The sequence below is a fragment of the Canis lupus genome, chromosome 10 (genome assembly GCF_003254725.2).
Source record: "Canis lupus dingo isolate Sandy chromosome 10, ASM325472v2, whole genome shotgun sequence".
NCBI classification, from domain to species: domain Eukaryota; kingdom Metazoa; phylum Chordata; class Mammalia; order Carnivora; family Canidae; genus Canis; species Canis lupus.
Genome location: NC_064252.1, coordinates 31,978,762 through 31,996,648, shown reverse-complemented (window position 1 = coordinate 31,996,648; position 17,887 = coordinate 31,978,762). Strand labels below are relative to the sequence as shown.

Here is a 17,887-nt window from a genome sequence, read left to right as displayed (position 1 = left end):
TCCCATCAGCCCGGGGCGGAGGCTAGGAGGGGTGGCTGGGGCTGGAATCTGTGGGGTTCTGAGCAGGACCTTGTTAACTGTGGTTCAGCTGGGGCAGCACAGCCCTGGGAAGAGCACACAGGTGGCTTGAGGCTCAGGCCCCATGGGGGAATCGTGTTCTAAGAGAATTGAGACAACTCAGAGATAATGGGGAGTGGGGAGGGGGTGCGGAACATAAGGCTGGCTGTGATCGTGGTTGGGGCAGTGGGACAGGCTCCTGACCTGGCCTTGGGGGGACAGAGAATAGTCTGGGACTGAAGTGCCACACCCTCCTGTTTAAAATCAGTGTCTGTCACAGGGCCTTGGGCAATTCACCAGCCTTTCCAAGGCCCCTTTCCTCATCTGGTGGATGGTGGAGACGGGGTGCCGCCGGGGGTGGAACAGCATTTAACAAAGGCACAGCAGTAGAAAGCAATGGGGTGCATTTGAGGGAAAGTGGTTATCAGTCTATTTGGCTGGGTTCTAAGGTATATTGGAGACTGAAGACTCCCTGGGACCACATAGTCTGAGCCAAGTAGGGGAGAAGGCAGGCCAGGTGGTGGCTCTTCCTTCCACCATTGATCCTGGTCCCCCAGATCCTGCTATTTAGAGAGCTTCCAGGGAGCCACCATGCCCTCACACTAGCCCCCAAAGCCTGTTGAGGTGTCTGCATCTCCACCATTAGAGATGCATTTCCTTGGTTATGATGAAACTTCAAAGGAAGGAATCCTTCCCAAGTAACTATGGGCAAAGCACTCTTCTCTGAGCCTCATTTTCTCCATTTTTAACAAGTTATTCATTACCACCTCTGTGTCGGGGGTTCTTGCAGAGATTAGCAAGTAGGACAACACGAGGAAGCATTTTAAGTGGGTTGTTGTTTTCTGAGCCGGTAACGCACCTACTCAGCATGAGACCCTGTAGAATAGGTTACTTTGGACTGAGCATTGGGGGAAGGGTGAAAGAGCTTTCTTAGGACAAAGCCAGCCAATCTAGGTGAGTTACCCCCTGAGGTGAGGTGGCAGCAAGAGGAGGCTGGAGCCCCCACGTGGGACCAGGGCGCAGGCACGCCCTGCACGCAGCCTCTCACCCCAGCCCCTCACCACACGTCCGACGGAGAGCAAAGTGGCCACAGCCCTTTCTGGAACGGTGGTGGTTGTGGTGTGGGAAGTTTTCTGTGAAGAATTGCTGCTCTGCTTTAGGATTAGGGGTGGGAGAACAGTGAGGAAATGTCTCTGGGGCTTCAACCACCAACGAGGCACTGACCTCAGCTGGCACTAGGTTATCAGGTTAATCAGCGTTTTGAAGTCTCTGCCTCCCTCCCATTGTCCCCGCGTGCTCCACACCACAGTGATTTGCCACCGTTAGCAGGATCTCCAGGCAGGGGAAGGAAGAGTGGGTGCTTGTAAGACACCACACTTGAAATGCAGAGCCCTGGACCCCGTTCCCAGAGTCCCAGATTCTGTAGGCCTGGACTGGGACCCAAGAATTTACAGTCCTTACAAGCACCCGGGTGCCGCCGCTGGTCCAGGGACGCCCAGTCTGAGCACCGCTGCTGTACACCACCTCACTCAGCTGCGCCTCCAGGGAGCTCTCCTCCCACCTTACAGCCCAGACCCAGACCCAGACCCAGACCCAGACTCCGGGAGAGAAGGAAGTGGCCCAAGCCCCCGCTGCCCATCACAGCCACACTGAGGCCCAGAGTCAGGCCTGGCTGACTCCACACCTGATCTCCAGACTGCCTCCCAAAGGGGAGTGGGGGGCACGGGGGCTTTGGGCCCTCCCAAAGACTCGCCCAGCCATGAGGAAGGAAACGTAGGCCCCTTGAGTCTGAGCATGAACTAAGTGCTGGAGAATGCACATGTCCCCAGCTCTCCCAGGTGCTCGTGAGGCGGGCACTTGCTCCATAGAGCCTGGAACTAATTGGGAAGTTCCTGTAATGAGAACCTTGTGGTAGGCCTTCCGCAAATGTTTGCTCTGTGCATTCAGTGACTGAGGGACCGATGTGGGAAAGCACGGGCCCAGCGGAATCCAAGGCCTATAATTGCTCTTGACTGGGGAAGGTTTCCTGGCCACATTAGCCTCGAGTCACTGTAACGAGTGGGGAAGATTTAGCAGGCCCCGGGGACTTCTCTGTGTGCCTGTCCCTTCCCCATAAAAGAAGAAAAGCCTCATTTGTGGCTTGAAATAGGCCAAGTAGGGCTGAATCCAACCCAGAAGGAGGCTCCCAGGGGCCTGTTCACTCCACTTCTGTGCTGACAGAAAAATTTTAGTAAATGAGGCTGTTTCGAGTTTCCTTCCTGCAAGACTGTTGAACATCACACACAGGCACGAGACAGACGGGGCTGAGGCTGCGCCTGGAAGCGAGGCCCACCGAGGATGCCATTTAACTCTGGGCTTCATGCAGGTCGACAGCTGCCAAGAGAAACAACTCCATAAACATGCCCCTTGGCCTAATAAGGTTCATTTTGCCCCCTTGCAGAAAAGGCTTGTGTTGGCAGAGTCTGAAGGCGACTAGGGACAGCCCAATTTCCATCCCATTAGCCCCAGGATCTCCATCCACTCAGGGGGCTGCATTTCAAATCAGCAGCCGACCTCGAATAAATGAGATAATGTGGTGGCCCAGGGCTTTGTGAATACAGAGGCCAGTGTTCGGGGCAGTTCTTGCTATGGCTCTTACTGCTGTTACTGTCCGTTTGGCCAGTGTGAAAGAGAGGTGTTAGGGAAATCCATTGACGTTCATAAGAACAGGAGCCCACCATTCCCTGACATGGTATTCTAGACACCCGTGACCCATGAGGATGAGGCGATGGCCTGTAATGCTGTGTTACCATTTCACAAAGTCTCAGCCACCACCATCAACACACCGCCATCCCTGCGGCAGGGGGCTAGTCACAGAAGCCCAGAGTCAGCCCATGGGAGACTCAAATACAAAAGAGGAGAGCACTCGTGTTTCTGGTTAAAGTGCGCCGGCCGAGTGCAGGCGGTGTGCTAGGCACTGGAATGCAGTGATGGACAAGACCCTGCCTGTGCCCTCAGGCTCTAGTGGGAAGTTGTGGATGATGTGCTGCCCACCCTGGGGTTGCAGCTAGGAGATCTGAGAAGGCTTCACAGATGTGACCCCTGAGCTAGATGCCAAAAGAGGGGGCCAAGTTCAACAAGTAGACAAGGGAAGGGCATCCAGAGGGAACAGTTTGGGCAAAAGCATGGGACTGAAAGAGGTGGTAGGTTCTGTTAAAGGCAAGTGGTTGGGAGTGGTCAGAGTATAAAAGGCAGATGTTGTCAAGATTAGAAAGAGAGAGAAGGGCAGAGTGACAGATGAGATCTGAAAGAGTAAATTGATCCATAGCAGCAGGATTCATAACAGCAAAACAGCGGAAACAATCCAGATGTCCCTGGGCTGATGAATGCATACACGAAATGTGGTACATCGTTCAGCAATCAAAAAGAATGAAGGAGAGATACATGACAGCACGGGTGAGCCTTGAAAATACGACGCAAAGTGACAGCGGTCAGACAAAAGAGCACGTGTTGGAGGATCCCATTCATATGAAATGTCCAAAATGGGCAAATCCACCATGGTTGGCAGGATCAGCTCCAGGAGGAAATGGGAATGATTGGTAATGGGTACAGGGTTTCTCCCGGGGGTGTTGGAAATGTTCCAGAATTAGACACTGGTGACGGTGGCACAATATGGTGAAGACATTAAAACACTTTAAACAGAAGCAGTTTGCATTTTGTGAAATATATTTCAATAAAGCTGTAAACAACATATTTTTAAAGAAAAGTATTATTTTTAAACACACATGCAGAAGGTAGCTTGAGATAAGTCACAAAGGGCCTCAAAAGGCCTGAGTCAAAATGTGGCGGTACGCAGCCGAAGCGCTACTGGGGAAAGATTTTTCCACCTCAGAAAATCAAAGAACTAACATTTATTGAGTTCTTGCCATGTGCGCAGGCCCTTGCTAGGCCTGTTACGTGTCATATAATCCTTATCACAACCCCATGAAGTAGGTAATGTCATCCCTATTTTACAGATGATGAAACAGAGGCACAGAGCACCTAACCTAATTCAGGTCACCCAGTGGTTAAGTGGCAGGGCCTGGTCCAAAATAGAGGCAGCCCCAGAGCAGGGTCCTCGCTCTTGACCACTGCCCTGTGTGGGTCACAGACCTTTGGGGCCTGAAGGGAGCACAGAGGACAGCCCATCCCCAATGCCTCATTTTACAAGTGCTCAAAGACGGGCTGTAACCAGTCTATAGATGTTTTCAACACAGCTCCGGTGGGGCCAGGCAGGTAATCCGTGTGTCAGGAGGCAGGCAGAAGGCAATGGTGGAGAGGACCGTGCTCCCTTGGAAAGCATATGCACCACCTAAAAATTAACAGCTTCATGGGAGGTGGTGACAGCCAGTTCTGCATGTCCCGGAGCCTCATTCTAAAGGGACACCAGTTTGCAAAGCTCTGGGACTTGCCACACCATTCAGGCCTCCAGGGTTTGGACTGTTCACACCATCAGTGAAACGTTGAAAGCCTGGACCCCTAACGGCTTCATACTGGATCCTGTTGTGTTATAAAAAGGAACAGGTGGTCCCCTGGTAGCCCAGAGTCACCCCCTGGGATTTAAATAAGAATCTTCTAGCCAAACTGGGATATGCTCCCAGGGGGAATGGCCGCTGGTGCAGGTTCTTAAAGCCAAGTGTTTGGGGGCAGCCGGATGGGGTGGGAGGGGGAAGGGAAGCCATGCTTGCCAGCTGTAGATGGAGAGCAGAGCTCCGAATTGTTTAGTGTGGCCCTGGGGGTGCACCTGGAGCCCAGCAGGACCACAGGGAGACCAGTTACAGCATGCTCTAAGGAAAAATACGCAGCTAGGAAAAATGTCCTGAGTGGAACGTCTCCTGTAGGCCGCGAGCTAGCGGGAATAGCAACATTGGGAACGGGTGTTCTAGAGGGACGCGTAGATTGCCCGGCTGTAAGAGGATTATGTGTGTGTGCCGACACTGGCCTGACACTTTGCACACTGTGTCCTTTCTTCCAGTTGGTCATGCAGTATCTCTACTATGGTGGCCCAGAATCTCTTCTCATTAAAAACAACGAGATAATGGAGGTAAGGAATCTGTCGTGTCATCACGTAGGTAGCACCTCTGTCAGCTCAGGCTCTCGAATGTGTTGGCAGTGTCTGGGGGCACCGGTGTTGGGTTTTGTTTGGGTGCAGGCTTTGGGGTCCTTCCTACCTGCCTCCTTGGACTTCCCACAGGCTCCTCATCAGAGCCCCTTCCTGGAAGGCCAGGGTGCTTGGGGCACTTGCAGTAGCAGCTCTGCAAAATCCAGTTTTAATTAGCTTTGGGGGTGGGGTAAAGGAGGTTTACAGAGGAGGCTGAGGCTAGCTCTAGGCACAGCTGGGGCTCAGATATTATCCTCAGGAGCTATCCTTGGTGACTTCTGTCATCAGAAAACATTCCTCAAATCACAGCGTGTCCATTGATGCAGATGCCAGGAGCTGATTATAAGGGCTCAGGATGACCATCCCTCCTTCCCGAGGCTCCTTGGCTCTTCCCCTTTCACCCGAGGCCAAGAGGCCCTGCTCCTTCCTAAAATTGGATCCCTTGTCAGCTTTCCTACTCAAAGCTGGGAGCTTTGAACCAGAAGCCAAAAGCCAAAATCACTCTGATAATCCTGAGCAAAGGAGCCAGGATCCTGTTCAGGTGTCCGAAGGTTGGGGCACCCAGTGGATTAGAGATATCAGAGCACCATCAGTCGTTCAAAAGGTGACTCCACAGGCTGGTTAAAACCCACACTCTGGGCCAAACTGGGTTTAAATCCAAGCTCTGCCCCTTCTGAGCCGTGTGATCTTGGACATTATTTAACCTCTCTGAGCCTCCATTCCCTTACCTGAAAATGAGAATAACAAGATCTACCTCACTGGGTTTTTAAGATGGTAAGAGTTCCTATGTAGAATAAGGTGCCTAGAACCATGCATGGCGCTTGGTGAGTGCCGTGAGGGCTGTGTATTCATTGTGGAACCTGTTTATCCTTCCCTCTGTGCTCTGTGAACCCTTTCAGGGTCATCGCCCCCCCCCCCCCCCACACACACAGTCGCTGCCACCCAGCCACAGTTACTCTCTTGTCTCTCTGGACCACTCCTCTGACACTTCTCTACCTGCAGACCAAGCTACCATCTGAGGATGCGGACTCTTTTGTCACACTTGCTTTTATTTTAAAATCAAAATAATGAACATGTGAATCGTGTAAATAATGCAGAAGAGCTTGTCACAAAGCAGCTCACCCTGCTCCCCACCCTGTCCCCACAAAGGCAGTCCCTTTGAATTCTCAAGGCCAGGCCACAGCAGTGATGCAAAGGCACAGAGATCCCTGCCCTCCCAGGCTCTGTGAGGGCGACAGGCATGACATCATGTCTGGTGAGAGGAGGGCTGAGAGGACAACTAAGGCCGAGTGAGGAAGCCAGACAGTGATAGAGGGAAGTGACCTGAGGCAGGGGGTCCTGGAGGCTTCTCTGAGGTGACACTTGTGTGGACGCCTGGATGAACAGAAGGAGTGAGCTGCATCCATATCCATCTTGCTAACGGTGTTCCCCCTTATTTCCGGACATAGCAACTGTAGGCATTTTTTTTTGCTTGACCTCCTGCTAGAATAGATGTGAATTGATTCACTTTAGCCCCCTTCCCTCTGCCATCTGCCTTTGTGCTTTGAAGTGTCAAACCCACACCTGTACACCCAGCCCTTCTCCTTGGGACATCTCTCTGGAAGATGAGGATTTTCCCCACTACTGTCATCCCTTTATTTCCACACCCCCCGCCCAACCTCTAACAGGCTCTTCTTATGATTTTTAGCTTCTGTCTGCCGCTAAATTTTTCCAGCTGGAGGCCTTGCAGCGACACTGTGAGATTATCTGCGCAAAGAGCATTAATACTGACAACTGTGTGGATATTTACAATCACGCCAAGGTAATCAGTCCCACCCTGGCTGCGCGGAGCATGTGCCATGCACCGAAGCAGCTCAGGCTTCCCCCTGCACAGCCCCAGAGTCGGGGCAGAGAGCTGATGCTGGCCTGCCCACTGAGGGCCGAGCTGCCTGCATTCCTCCCCGCTTAGCCTCCTGCTCTAGAAAAGGTGCCCTTTCCTTCATCTCGCCCCTCCGGAATACAACAGAAGCAGGAACTCGGAAGTTTCAAAAACTGAGTTGTTTCTCAAATGGTAACATGCACGCGAATCACATTGCAGACCCTGACTCAGCAGGCCCTGGGTGGGCCCTGGGTTCTGCATCCCTAACAAGCTCTCAGGTGAAGCCTCTGCTGCTGATCTAAGCCGCACCTTGAGAGCAAGGTGCTGAAATAGTGGTTCTCAAAGTGTGTTCCCCAATCCAGAAATGTCAGCATCTCTAGGGAACTTGTTAGAAATGTATATTCTAGAGCCCCATCCCAGACCTACTGAATCAGAAACTCCAGGGATGAGGCCTACCATCTATGGCTTTGCAAGCCCTCCAGGCAACTCTGAGTACATGTGGTGAGCACTGATGTTCTAGAACTGGGTTCCCGGCACTGGCTGTACAGTGGGCACTCACTTAACCTCCCTATGCCCGGGACCTAGCAAAGATTAATTAAATCTGCCTCTGGGGGTGGAGCCTGGGAAGATGTATTTTCCAGATCTTCCCAGGTGATTGCAGAGATGGCCAAGATTGAGAACAGGTTAGCAGCCTTGGAGATGCCCATAGGGACCTTCTGGTCAGGTGGACCCAGCACCTAATCAGAATCACCTGGGGTAGAGTTCTGGCTCTTTAGCTTCCTACTCCCAGTGGTCTCTGCGATGGGGCTCAGGAATCTGTTTTTTTTTTTTTTTTTAAGATTTTATTTATTTTAGAGTGAGAGAGCTCAGGGCGGTGGAGGGACAAGGAGTGAGAATCTGAAGCAGATTCAGAGATGAGTGTGGAACCTGACGTGGGGCTCCATCTCACCACCAAGAGATCATGGCCCGAGTTGAAATCAAGAGTCAGGTACTTAAATCGACTGAGCCACTCAGACGCCCCAGGAACCTGTATTTTTCACAGGCTCCTAGGGTCACTGTTGTGATGTCAGCCCTAATGCCAGTCTTAACTCCAGTTTTGGGGAACCTACTGATCTCATCCGATTCATTTCACCTGTGGGGATACTGAGACTGAGAGAATTCAAATACTCTGTCCAGGAACCACTTGATTTTGTTCCACACGCCCAGGACAGGCAGATTAGCATTTGCTAAGAAGAAAGCATGAAATGAATTGAGATCAGGAATTAAAACAAAAAAGTCATCTTGTGTGCAACTGGAGCCCAGGCAGGACACATCTCCCATGTCCACAGTGCTATAGAGTGACAATAGAGGGGGACTACCCACTCATTGCTCATTGTGAAAATTCAGGCTGCCTTTGAGATGTTTTCTGTCTCCCACCAACACTCAACAGCCACTCTTAGTGTGCAGACACCTGTGCTAACAGACTTGTCACACATTTTTTAACCCTCACTGCAACCCTCTTAGGTAAACACTATCATTCATCCCATGTCATAAAAGGAAACTGAGGCACAGAGAAGTGAAGTGACTTGCTTAAGATCACACAGCTATCATGGAGTTTTTTTTTATTGTAGTAAATGCCCATAACATGAAATTTACCACTTTAACAATTTCTTTTTTTTTTAAGATTTTATTTATTTATTCATGAGAGACACAGAGAAAGAGGCAGAGACATAGAGGGAAAAGCAGGCTCCCTGCAGGGAGCCCAATGTGGGACTCGATCCCAGGACCCAGAATCATGACCTGAGCCGAAGGCAGATGCTCAACCGCTGAGCTCCTCAGGTGTCCCTAACCATTTTTAAGTGTACATTTCAGGTACATGAAGCACATTCACATTGCTGTGCAACTATCACCAGCATCCAATCTCCAGAACTATTCATCTTCCCAAACTGAAACTCTGTGCCTACAAAACACTAACTCCTCATCTCCCTCTCCTCTTGGTCCCTGAAACCACCACTTAACCTTCTGTCTCTAGGAACCTTATGTAAGTGGAATCATAGAGTATTTGCCCTTTGTGACTGGCTTATTGCCATCAGCACAGCGTCCTCAGGGTTCATCCACGCTGTAGCCCATGTCAGAATTTCATTTTTCTTTAAGGCTGAATAATATTTTATTGTACAGGGAGACCACACTAGGTTTATCCCTTCACCCATCAGTGGACACTTCGGTGGCATCCACCCTTTGGAGACAAAGTCTCTGCTTTTAGTTCTTTGGGGTTTATACCCAGAAGTGTAAACCTAGATTTGGCTTACTCCGAAGCACAGATTCTTTTTTTTCTTTTAAGATTTTGTTTTATTTATGAGAGACAGAGAGGCAGAGTCACAGGCAGAGGGAGAAGCAGGTTTCCTGCAGGGAGCCAGACACAGGACTGGATCCCAGGACCCCGGGTTCACGACCTGAGCCAAAGGCAGACGCTCAACCACTGAGCCACCCAGGCATTCCCTGAAGCACAAATTCTTAACCCTGTGTTTACTGTCTGGCCTAATAAATGTTTTGAAATAGGTGCGATAATTGCTAATCCACAGAAAAGATCTGCTTGGTCATCAGTAAATCAACAACTACAGGCTACTTCCTATATGTACACAGACACACTAGGTATTTTGGTTACCTGGGGTTTTTACCAAAATCTGTTTTCTCAGAAACTCCTAACTCTGGGAAACGAACTAGGGGTGGTGGAAGGGGAGGTGGGTGGGGGATGGGGGTGACTGGGAGACGGGCACTGAGGAGGGCACTTGATGGGATGAGCACTGGGTGTTATTCTATATGTTGGCAAATTGAACACCAATAAAAAATAAATTTATAAATAAAAATCTGTTTTCTCAGGACACAGCACATTTTTTAAAAAAAATCTTAAACTGATGACTTTGCAGGAAAGCAAAGTATCTCTACCCAAGAAGAGAGCCTGATTATTAGTCTTGTGGTCCTTCCCCTCCTCTGACCATGGACCCTCAAAGTGCCCTGTGAACCTGGTATCCACAAGTGGACTTGTCTTGGCCTGTCATCTGGACAACATTCCATTTTAATCCCTCCAGGCTCCCTGACAGGTGGCTTCCATAGCTCTCATATTTAATAATGCAGCCTGATGCAGTGTGAGCCCAGGCTGGGAATACATTTGTGCTACGGGCTTGGAATACCTACGGCAGGGAACTACCTCTTTTGTGTGTGCATCTTTGCAGCCAGAGCTTTGCCTTTTACAGACACCAGCTTCTGCCACAGCCTCCCAGGCCTCATCCTGGTGTGTTTCCAATGCACAAGTCTGCCCTTCATGATATTTGCATCAAGGTCAGGGCAAAGCTGGCCAGCCCCTGCCCTAGCTATACACTGCATCCCCTGTGCTCTGGATGCTGCAACACCACTAATGGTCACATGCCATGCGGGTTCTATTCCTGGCAGATTGTACAAATTGAGGCTAGTTTAGTAAAAGATGGAAAAGAAAGAAACCTAGTCTTGGTTTGGAACCTCAGGAAACACAGATGTTTACATGCTAATAAAAATGCTCCAAATGTTAACAAGCTTTTGGCATCATTACCTCTATACTGCATCTAATTGTTTGAGACAGCTGTGGAATTTTATAGAGATGAGAAACCCATCCCATAAGTGCATGGCTTAGCCATCTTTTTTTTTTTTTCCTGGCAAAACCATCCCAATTTATTCAGTCATGAAAAAGGGACCCTGATGGGGCTCCTGAGTGGCTCAGCTGGTTAAGCGTCTGCCCTTGGCTCAGGTCATGATCATGGGGTCCTGGGATTGGGCCCTGCATCGGGCTCCCTGCTCGTTGGGAAGTCTGCTTCTCCCTCTCCTCCCCACTCATACTCTCACTATCACTGTCACTCACTCTCTCTCTCAAATAAATGAATAAAATCTTTAAAAAAGAGGGGCCCAGGGGGCCCTGGAGCTTCTGATGGCTCTTTCAGGGTATCTTTCAACCTGGGGAAAAAGAAGGCTGGTTCTTGGAATTGAATCAAAGCTAATGCAGCAAGCTCAACAATGCACTGTGCTAGAAAGAACAGAGGTTTGGAAACCAGGGGATTCGTTCATTAGTGTTTATTGAGCATACACTGTATTCATTAGAGAAACTATATTAGAATTAGAATATCATAAGAAATTAGTAAGATACAATCTCTGCCCTTGAAAAAGTATACTCTAAGGACAGAGGTCAGCAAACTTTTACTGTGGAGGGCCAGGTAAATGTTTATACCGTTGATGTTGTACCCCCTCAACTTTGCTGCAGTAATGCAAAAGCAGTTGTAAACGATATATAAATGATGGATGTGGTTGTATTCTAATAAAACTTTATTTACAAAAGCGGGTAGTGGGCCATATTTTGCCTACAGGCCTGCAGTTTGTCAACCATTGGTCTAGGAGATGAGAGTTTCCGCCCTAGTTCTGTCATTAATTATATTTTATATATAATATATGTAAGATATCATATCTAATAGTAACATAGTTATTATTGAATAAATATCACCAAATAGAAATATAGGTATTTATTGTGTTCTTTGTCCTCCACATATACTACCTAGTGATGAGTGACATTCATGTACAAAGCAAGTGGCCAGGGGTGGGAAAGGGGGGTGCTCTCTGGGCCCACAGAATCAAAGATAGGCAACTCTGAGCCTCAGTTTTCCCACCTGTACAGTGAGGGCCTGTACTCTGTGACTCTAAGAGCAGGGTTCATGTTGAAAGAATGAAAGCATTCCTAAGATCTCTCCCAGCTCCAGGATGTGAACGTTGGGTGGTAACGAGCCCTCTCCCCTGATAAATCTCACCACGTCTTCTGGGTCTCTCAGAGACCACATAATTACCTAGTGCATCTGCGTCCTATATGTGCCAAAGAGCAGGGTACCCTCTGGTTCACTCCTTTCATTTTGTAGCTGGGGAAACTGAGGCACAGAAAAGTGATTTGACTTGCGCAAGGTTGCACACGGTTTTTATGCATATAGTTGCTGTTGGCTCAGTGAACTAGCACATGGCATCAATGAGTTCATGGTTACAGGCCTGATCCTTCTAAGGGCCAGTTAGCTGGTCTAGGTTCTTTTTTTTTTTTAAGATTTATTTTTATTTATTTGAGAGACAGAGTGGAGGTAAAGGCAGAGGGAGAGAATCTTCAAGCAGACTCCCCACTGAGTGCAGAGCCTGATGCAGGGCTTGATCCCACGGCTCTGAGATCATGACCTGAGCTCAAACCAAGAGTTGGACACTCAACCAACTGAGTCATCCAGGTGCCCCTGGGCTAGGTTCTATAGATACAGTTATTTCCCTTTATCCCAGCCTGTCCACCTGCTTTGTCCATGTGGGTCACTGTTTACCAGTTGGTGAGAAGGAGAGTGATAATTATAAATAGTTTACATTTACAATGACAACTAGCATTGAGTGAGTACTGACTACAATGGACCATTGCTCTGACACGCCATGCATTATCTCATTTAATCTCAACAACAGACTGTCCAGTGGTATTTTTTTTTTAAGATTTATCCATTTATTTGAGAGAGAAGAGGAGGAGGGGCAGAGGGAGAGCGAAAATCTCAAAGGAGGCTCTGCATTGAACATGGAGCCAGATGCAGGGCTCGATCTCACAACCCCAAGATCATGCCCTGAGCTGAAATCAAAAGTCGAATGCTCAACCAACAGCCACTCAAGTGCCCCTTAGGTATTTTCATCATCCCCATTTTATGAATAGGAATTTCGAGGCAAAGAGGGTTTATATACTTGTCCAACAGCTAGTGGCTAAAGTCATAAATCTGGGGGGGGGGATCCCAGAGACTGTCCCTTAGCTACATTCCTAACCTGCCTTCCTTAAATATGACAAATGACAGAATCATGCCATAAATCACCCCAACAAGTCTGAGATGCAGATGTCCTCATTCTCATGTTGAGATGATGAACCTAAAGCTGGAGGTGAAATGACCCCAGTCCTGGTCATGTATTCAGAAGGTGGTGAAGCCGCCACTTGAATCCAAGCCTTCCAGCTCATTCCACTGCAACCTTATTGGCTCTGCCTCATTATCATTCTACTGGACCCCCCCCCCACACACACACACACACCTTACAAGTTAAAGTGCATCTCTAGTTTAAAGGACAGGATATTAGGGATGATTCAGCATTTCGATAATTTAGATAATTCAGCATCTAAATAAAGCAGCAGGTGTCATCTCAGGGAGTAATTAACTTCTGAGCATCCACTCTGAAGACAGCTGACCCATACATCCACATTGACTTCTGTGCCTCAAGCATGAGTTCCTCCACCAGGCTCACTCATGAGGCTAAATACCTATCCTCTGGCTAATGGTGTCAGGCTGGAGGCAGAGCCTTGGTGGTTAAGCACAAAGCCCCAAGGACTTGAATTACCAGGGTTCCATTCCTGGTTCTGCCCTTGACACACTGTGTGATTGTTTTGTATGTTACTGTCTTGTCTGTTTTCTCATCTATAAATTGGAGCTGCTAATATGCCTGCCTCCAGGAAACTTAAAGATTCAATGAGATGATGCATGTCAAGTGCCTAGAAGGTGCCTGGCACATTGGAAGCTCTCAGTAAATGTTCACTGTTAGCCCATTAGTCTGTTGGTTAACTGTTCGCTCATACATTCAACAAATTCTAAGTGTCTGCCATCTGCCAAGCCCTCTGCTTGGCCCTTGAGCTAGGGCAGCAATCCCTTCCCCACTGGTTTAGTCTGTGAGGAACCCCGTCTCTAGATAGGTTTCTCAACCACAGCATTGACAGCTTGTGCCGCAGGATTCTCTGCTGTGGGGAGAGGCTGTCCTGTGCATCGTGGGAGGTTCAGCAGCAGCATCGCTGGCTTCCACCCATTAGATGCCAGTGGTGCACATCACTGCCGCCACCCGGTTGTGACAACCAAACTGCCTTCAGGCTTTTCCAAATGTCACCTGGGAGGCAAAAATTGCCCCCGGTTGAGACACCACTGCCCTAAACACAGGGAGTGGGTAGTCAGTGCCCACCCTGGATTGCTGTGAGAGTCAAATGGGTTAATTCTCAAAGAGCTTAGAGCTGTGTCTGTAACTCCATTCATGTGACAGCTTCAGTACAACAAAGAAACGCAAAGCCCAGAGGTTAAAACAGTAAGCCCTTCTTCAGCACATGAGTCGACGAGACAGCTGGAAGTTCCCTCTGGTCTCCACGGGCCTTGCTTCTGAAGTCAGCTGGCTGGTCAGCTGTGCTTGGGTTTGTTGACCCTGGCTGGGCTCTGTCACTGTCTCCTCTCAGTTTCCTGGAGCCACTAACCCTCCAAGCAGGCTCCCCCTGACTTGTTCCCATGGCAGAGATGGGGCCCTGGGCCAGAGTGCCAAGTACCACGTGGCCACCTGAAGCTAGCTCAGGATCGGCAACTTTAACTTCTGCCACATGCCGTTGGCCTGAGCTACTCACAAGGCCAAGCAGTGGAGAAATGGACTCCAGCGCTGTGGGGGAATGCAGCAGAGGGTAGAGAATCAGGGCCATCTTTGTACTCGACCTACAGTAGGGGGTGTTCGCCATTCCTAGGCATGCAGGCAGTCGGGTGCATTTCACAAACATAATCTTCTCCTGCTTCCTGTCGTTCTCCACAGTTTCTTGGAGTCACAGAGCTCTCAGCATATTGTGAAGGCTACTTCCTCAAAAACATGATGGTCCTCATCGAAAACGAAGCATTCAAGCAACTCCTCTATGACAAAAATGGTGAAGGGACGGGCCAGGATGTGCTCCAGGACTTACAGAGGACGTTGGCCATCAGGATTCAGTCCATCCACTTGTCATCTTCCAAAGGTTCTGTTGTATGAAACGTCGAGGACAGGGAATGGTCCCCGAGGACTTCCCAGTTCTGCTGCTGCATTGGCTTCACACAAACACATACAGAGTTCACCTGGCGTCTGTTTTTGGCTAGGCCAAGGAGCTGTCTCTACTGCCTCAGCTTCTCTTGAATAAGCAATTTCAGCTCCCATGTGTTCCTGTTGAAAAACAAAGGACATTCCACTGGTCTGCAGATCAGATTGTGGTGGGGTCCAGAGCTTGAAGGTCAACATGGGGCAGCCAAGCCAAGCTCATCCGAAAGCACCCCTGGAGCAGTTGAACACCCGTCGCCGGGACCACAGTCAAATGGATGAGTTGAGGACTAAAGGTCTTTCTGGTTGCAGGTTGACAGTTGGAGAACTTAACTCATCTGACCCTGAAGAGCGTTGTGTTCTCACTAAGGACCTTTGTCACTGCAGTTCAGGGAGAGTCAACCATGGTAGCAAATTCATGAGACCGTTACCAATAACGAAGAAATAATTTGGCAAATTTTTAGGGGTGGGAACTTTTTAAAGTGTTCATAACAAAACAAAAACAGGGCAGCCTTGTAGTTTAAAATCTATTTCTAAAAGCTTAACAGTTCATTTTCAATTGAATTGTGTTTAGGGATCTGTGTTTTCAGTTTTGTTGTTTTTTCTAAAAAAAAAAAAAACAGTAAGTTGCAGGTCTATACTGTATAAACATGCATCTGACAAAATATTGCTGACATTCTATACAAGGTAAAATAATAATCTTGCCTTAGTGATCATGGTTACACAAAAGAGGTGCACTGCCAATAATTATCTCTAACTCAATAGTTGAAAACAACGTGCATGCTAATCGTGATTTCGGGGTGAGAATAAAACACCCCCACATATCAAAACATGCATTTGCATGGGCCCAAACCAGTGAAATGTTATGTTTGTGCTTCATTTTTGCCAAGGTAAAAATGTTCCATCACTTCTTGCTAAAAATCCATTTGGTGAAAACTATAAACATATTCCTTTCCTCTAGCAATGATTCTGGGATGCTTTTGCAGAAATGTGTTCATAGGTGATGCTGATGGGGGGTGGGGAGGGCGCACGTCAGAGAATTTACTATTAATCCCAAAGTTTTCTCTGTATTCTCAGAAGATGTTAATAGTTTGCTACTAGCCAGAGAATATGACGATGTTAGATTATTTTTAAAGATGAAACATGTATGATAGGCAAGATTCTTTCTGTATTCTGAGAGTGTACAGTATAGGGTTATCTATAATGAAAGTTTATATCGACAGGGTTCCGTTTGCTCTGCCATATATTATAAGCAAAAGAGATTGGTGAAGTGCCACAATATTCCAAGTAATTTTTGAGTTGCTGCCTTTTTTTTTTCCTCGTCCTTTAATTTGAAACCTAGCTAGAAACGAGAATGACTTTTACCCTTTGGGGTTGGCCAAGTTTCATCGGTAAACCTCCTTCCTAGCATGCCTGTGGGAAGTTGTGCACAGACCCTAGACTCTAGAGGAGCTCCTGTCATCCATTGTACTTGCTCCCTGAGCCACTGTCCAGAAGACTAAGGCCAAGTTACACGCGTGTGACCCACGTCTGCCTACAACATTGGCCCTTAGGTGATTTGGATACACAAGGCCTCTCTTCTCCATGGTCATTTGCAAACCTCCCAGGCCCTCTCATCAGATGAAGAAGCAGAGGGGAAAAACTCTGCAGAGGTGGCCGAGTTCCAGATACACAGCCCATGTGGGCATCACCGCTGCCTCCCACCTCCTCTGTGTCCTCAGAAACGCTGTGTGACGCTCCCTTAACAACAACGGACTTCCCTGTGAATGTCTCTTATGCTAGTTTGGGGCCTCTGCCCTTTGATTTGTACAGTGGCAACTCCCAACAGGCTTCTGTTATGGTTTGTGTGCTTCCTCTGTCATTAAATGATTTTCCCAAGCCGCGCATCCTTTGTATGGTACGGGTGAGCTTTTTACCTGACAGGTGAAGCCTGAGAGCTTCATCCAGTTGAAAGATTGGACGAGGTGGCCCCGCAGAAAAAGTCGAGGGAAATGAAGACACCAGGTAAAAGATAGGTGCTCATGTCGTTGGCAGTGAACCGCCACCTGTCGGCTCTGTCTACTAGAGGTTGGCTGCGCAAGCAGGCTCCAGGGCCCCAGGTCTGGCCTCTGCGTGCTGCCACCCTGGCCACTGACCTAATGCAGCTAACCCACCTCCAGAGGGTGTAGTTCTGGCTGTCATTGGTGCACCTTGATGAAGCTTTTTGGGGGGTGGGAAGATGGAGGAAAATAAGTTCTACCCACATGGCATGTCCCCCACCACCATTCTGGGGTGGGACCACAAGGGTACAAGCGGCTCTCTTCTTGGGTATCATCATCACTGAGGTCAAAACCGAGGCCCCACCTTGTCCGCTCCGGCCCAGCCCGGGTCTGGGTGGAGACTGATACCCCTGACTCATCCACAAGGCCTACAGGAAGCCAGCATGCCCCAGAAGGTAAACAGCTGACATCACCAGCCCCTCTGCCCTGCTTAGCAGGCAAGCTCTGTTTCTTTAAGAAACAACTGAAGCATCTGAGTGCTGGGGGCCAGAACTCTGAGTCAGTCCTGGAGAACAGAAGGTCGATTTATTTTTGACTGTGCATCACCCTCTGTGTGGCCTCAGGGCAAGTACACCATTTGATTTATTCCTTTTGCCAAGATAAAGTGTTAGGCTACCACATTTGCCTTTTACTTGTCTGGTGGACAGCTTTGTCATTCCATCCTTCATGAAGCCTGCAGCTTCTGAGGCCCTTAGCATCTCGGGGGCAGAGGGTGAGCCCACCTGCCTGCCCCAAAGCTCCCTCCACGCACCCCTTCCACTGCCAGGAGGAACCAGAGGGAGGAGGAACCAGCTGAGGCGGCGGCTGCCCCCAGGACGCACGCGTGCGATTGGTCTCGTAGGTACCGTATTTCAGCGTCAGCCACACTTCCCAAAAGGAGACTCCCACCCAAAATGAGGATCAAGGTGTGAGCTCCCATCACGGGAGGCAGAAGCTGTAAGACAGTGTTAGCCACCCCTCAGG

The 17,887-nt window shown here is 48.9% G+C and overlaps 1 protein-coding gene across 5 annotated transcripts in view; it reads left to right on the top strand.

Annotated features, from left to right (window-relative positions):
- ABTB3 (ankyrin repeat and BTB domain containing 3) overlaps positions 1-16,763 on the top strand; it is a 310,781-nt gene extending 294,018 nt beyond the window's left edge. For 4 of the 5 annotated variants that reach the window (XM_049115343.1, XM_025461749.2, XM_049115340.1 and 1 more), the window contains 3 exons: positions 5,051-5,119; positions 6,864-6,977; positions 14,634-16,763. In XM_049115343.1, coding sequence (XP_048971300.1) covers positions 5,051-5,119; positions 6,864-6,977; positions 14,634-14,843 — 393 coding nt within the window. In that variant the 3' untranslated portion in view covers positions 14,844-16,763. Of the gene's footprint in view, positions 1-3,364; positions 4,754-5,050; positions 5,120-6,863; positions 6,978-14,633 lie in introns of those variants that run through there. The other variant, XM_049115342.1, reaches the window with a different exon arrangement.
- The last annotated feature ends 1,124 nt before the right edge of the window (positions 16,764-17,887 follow it).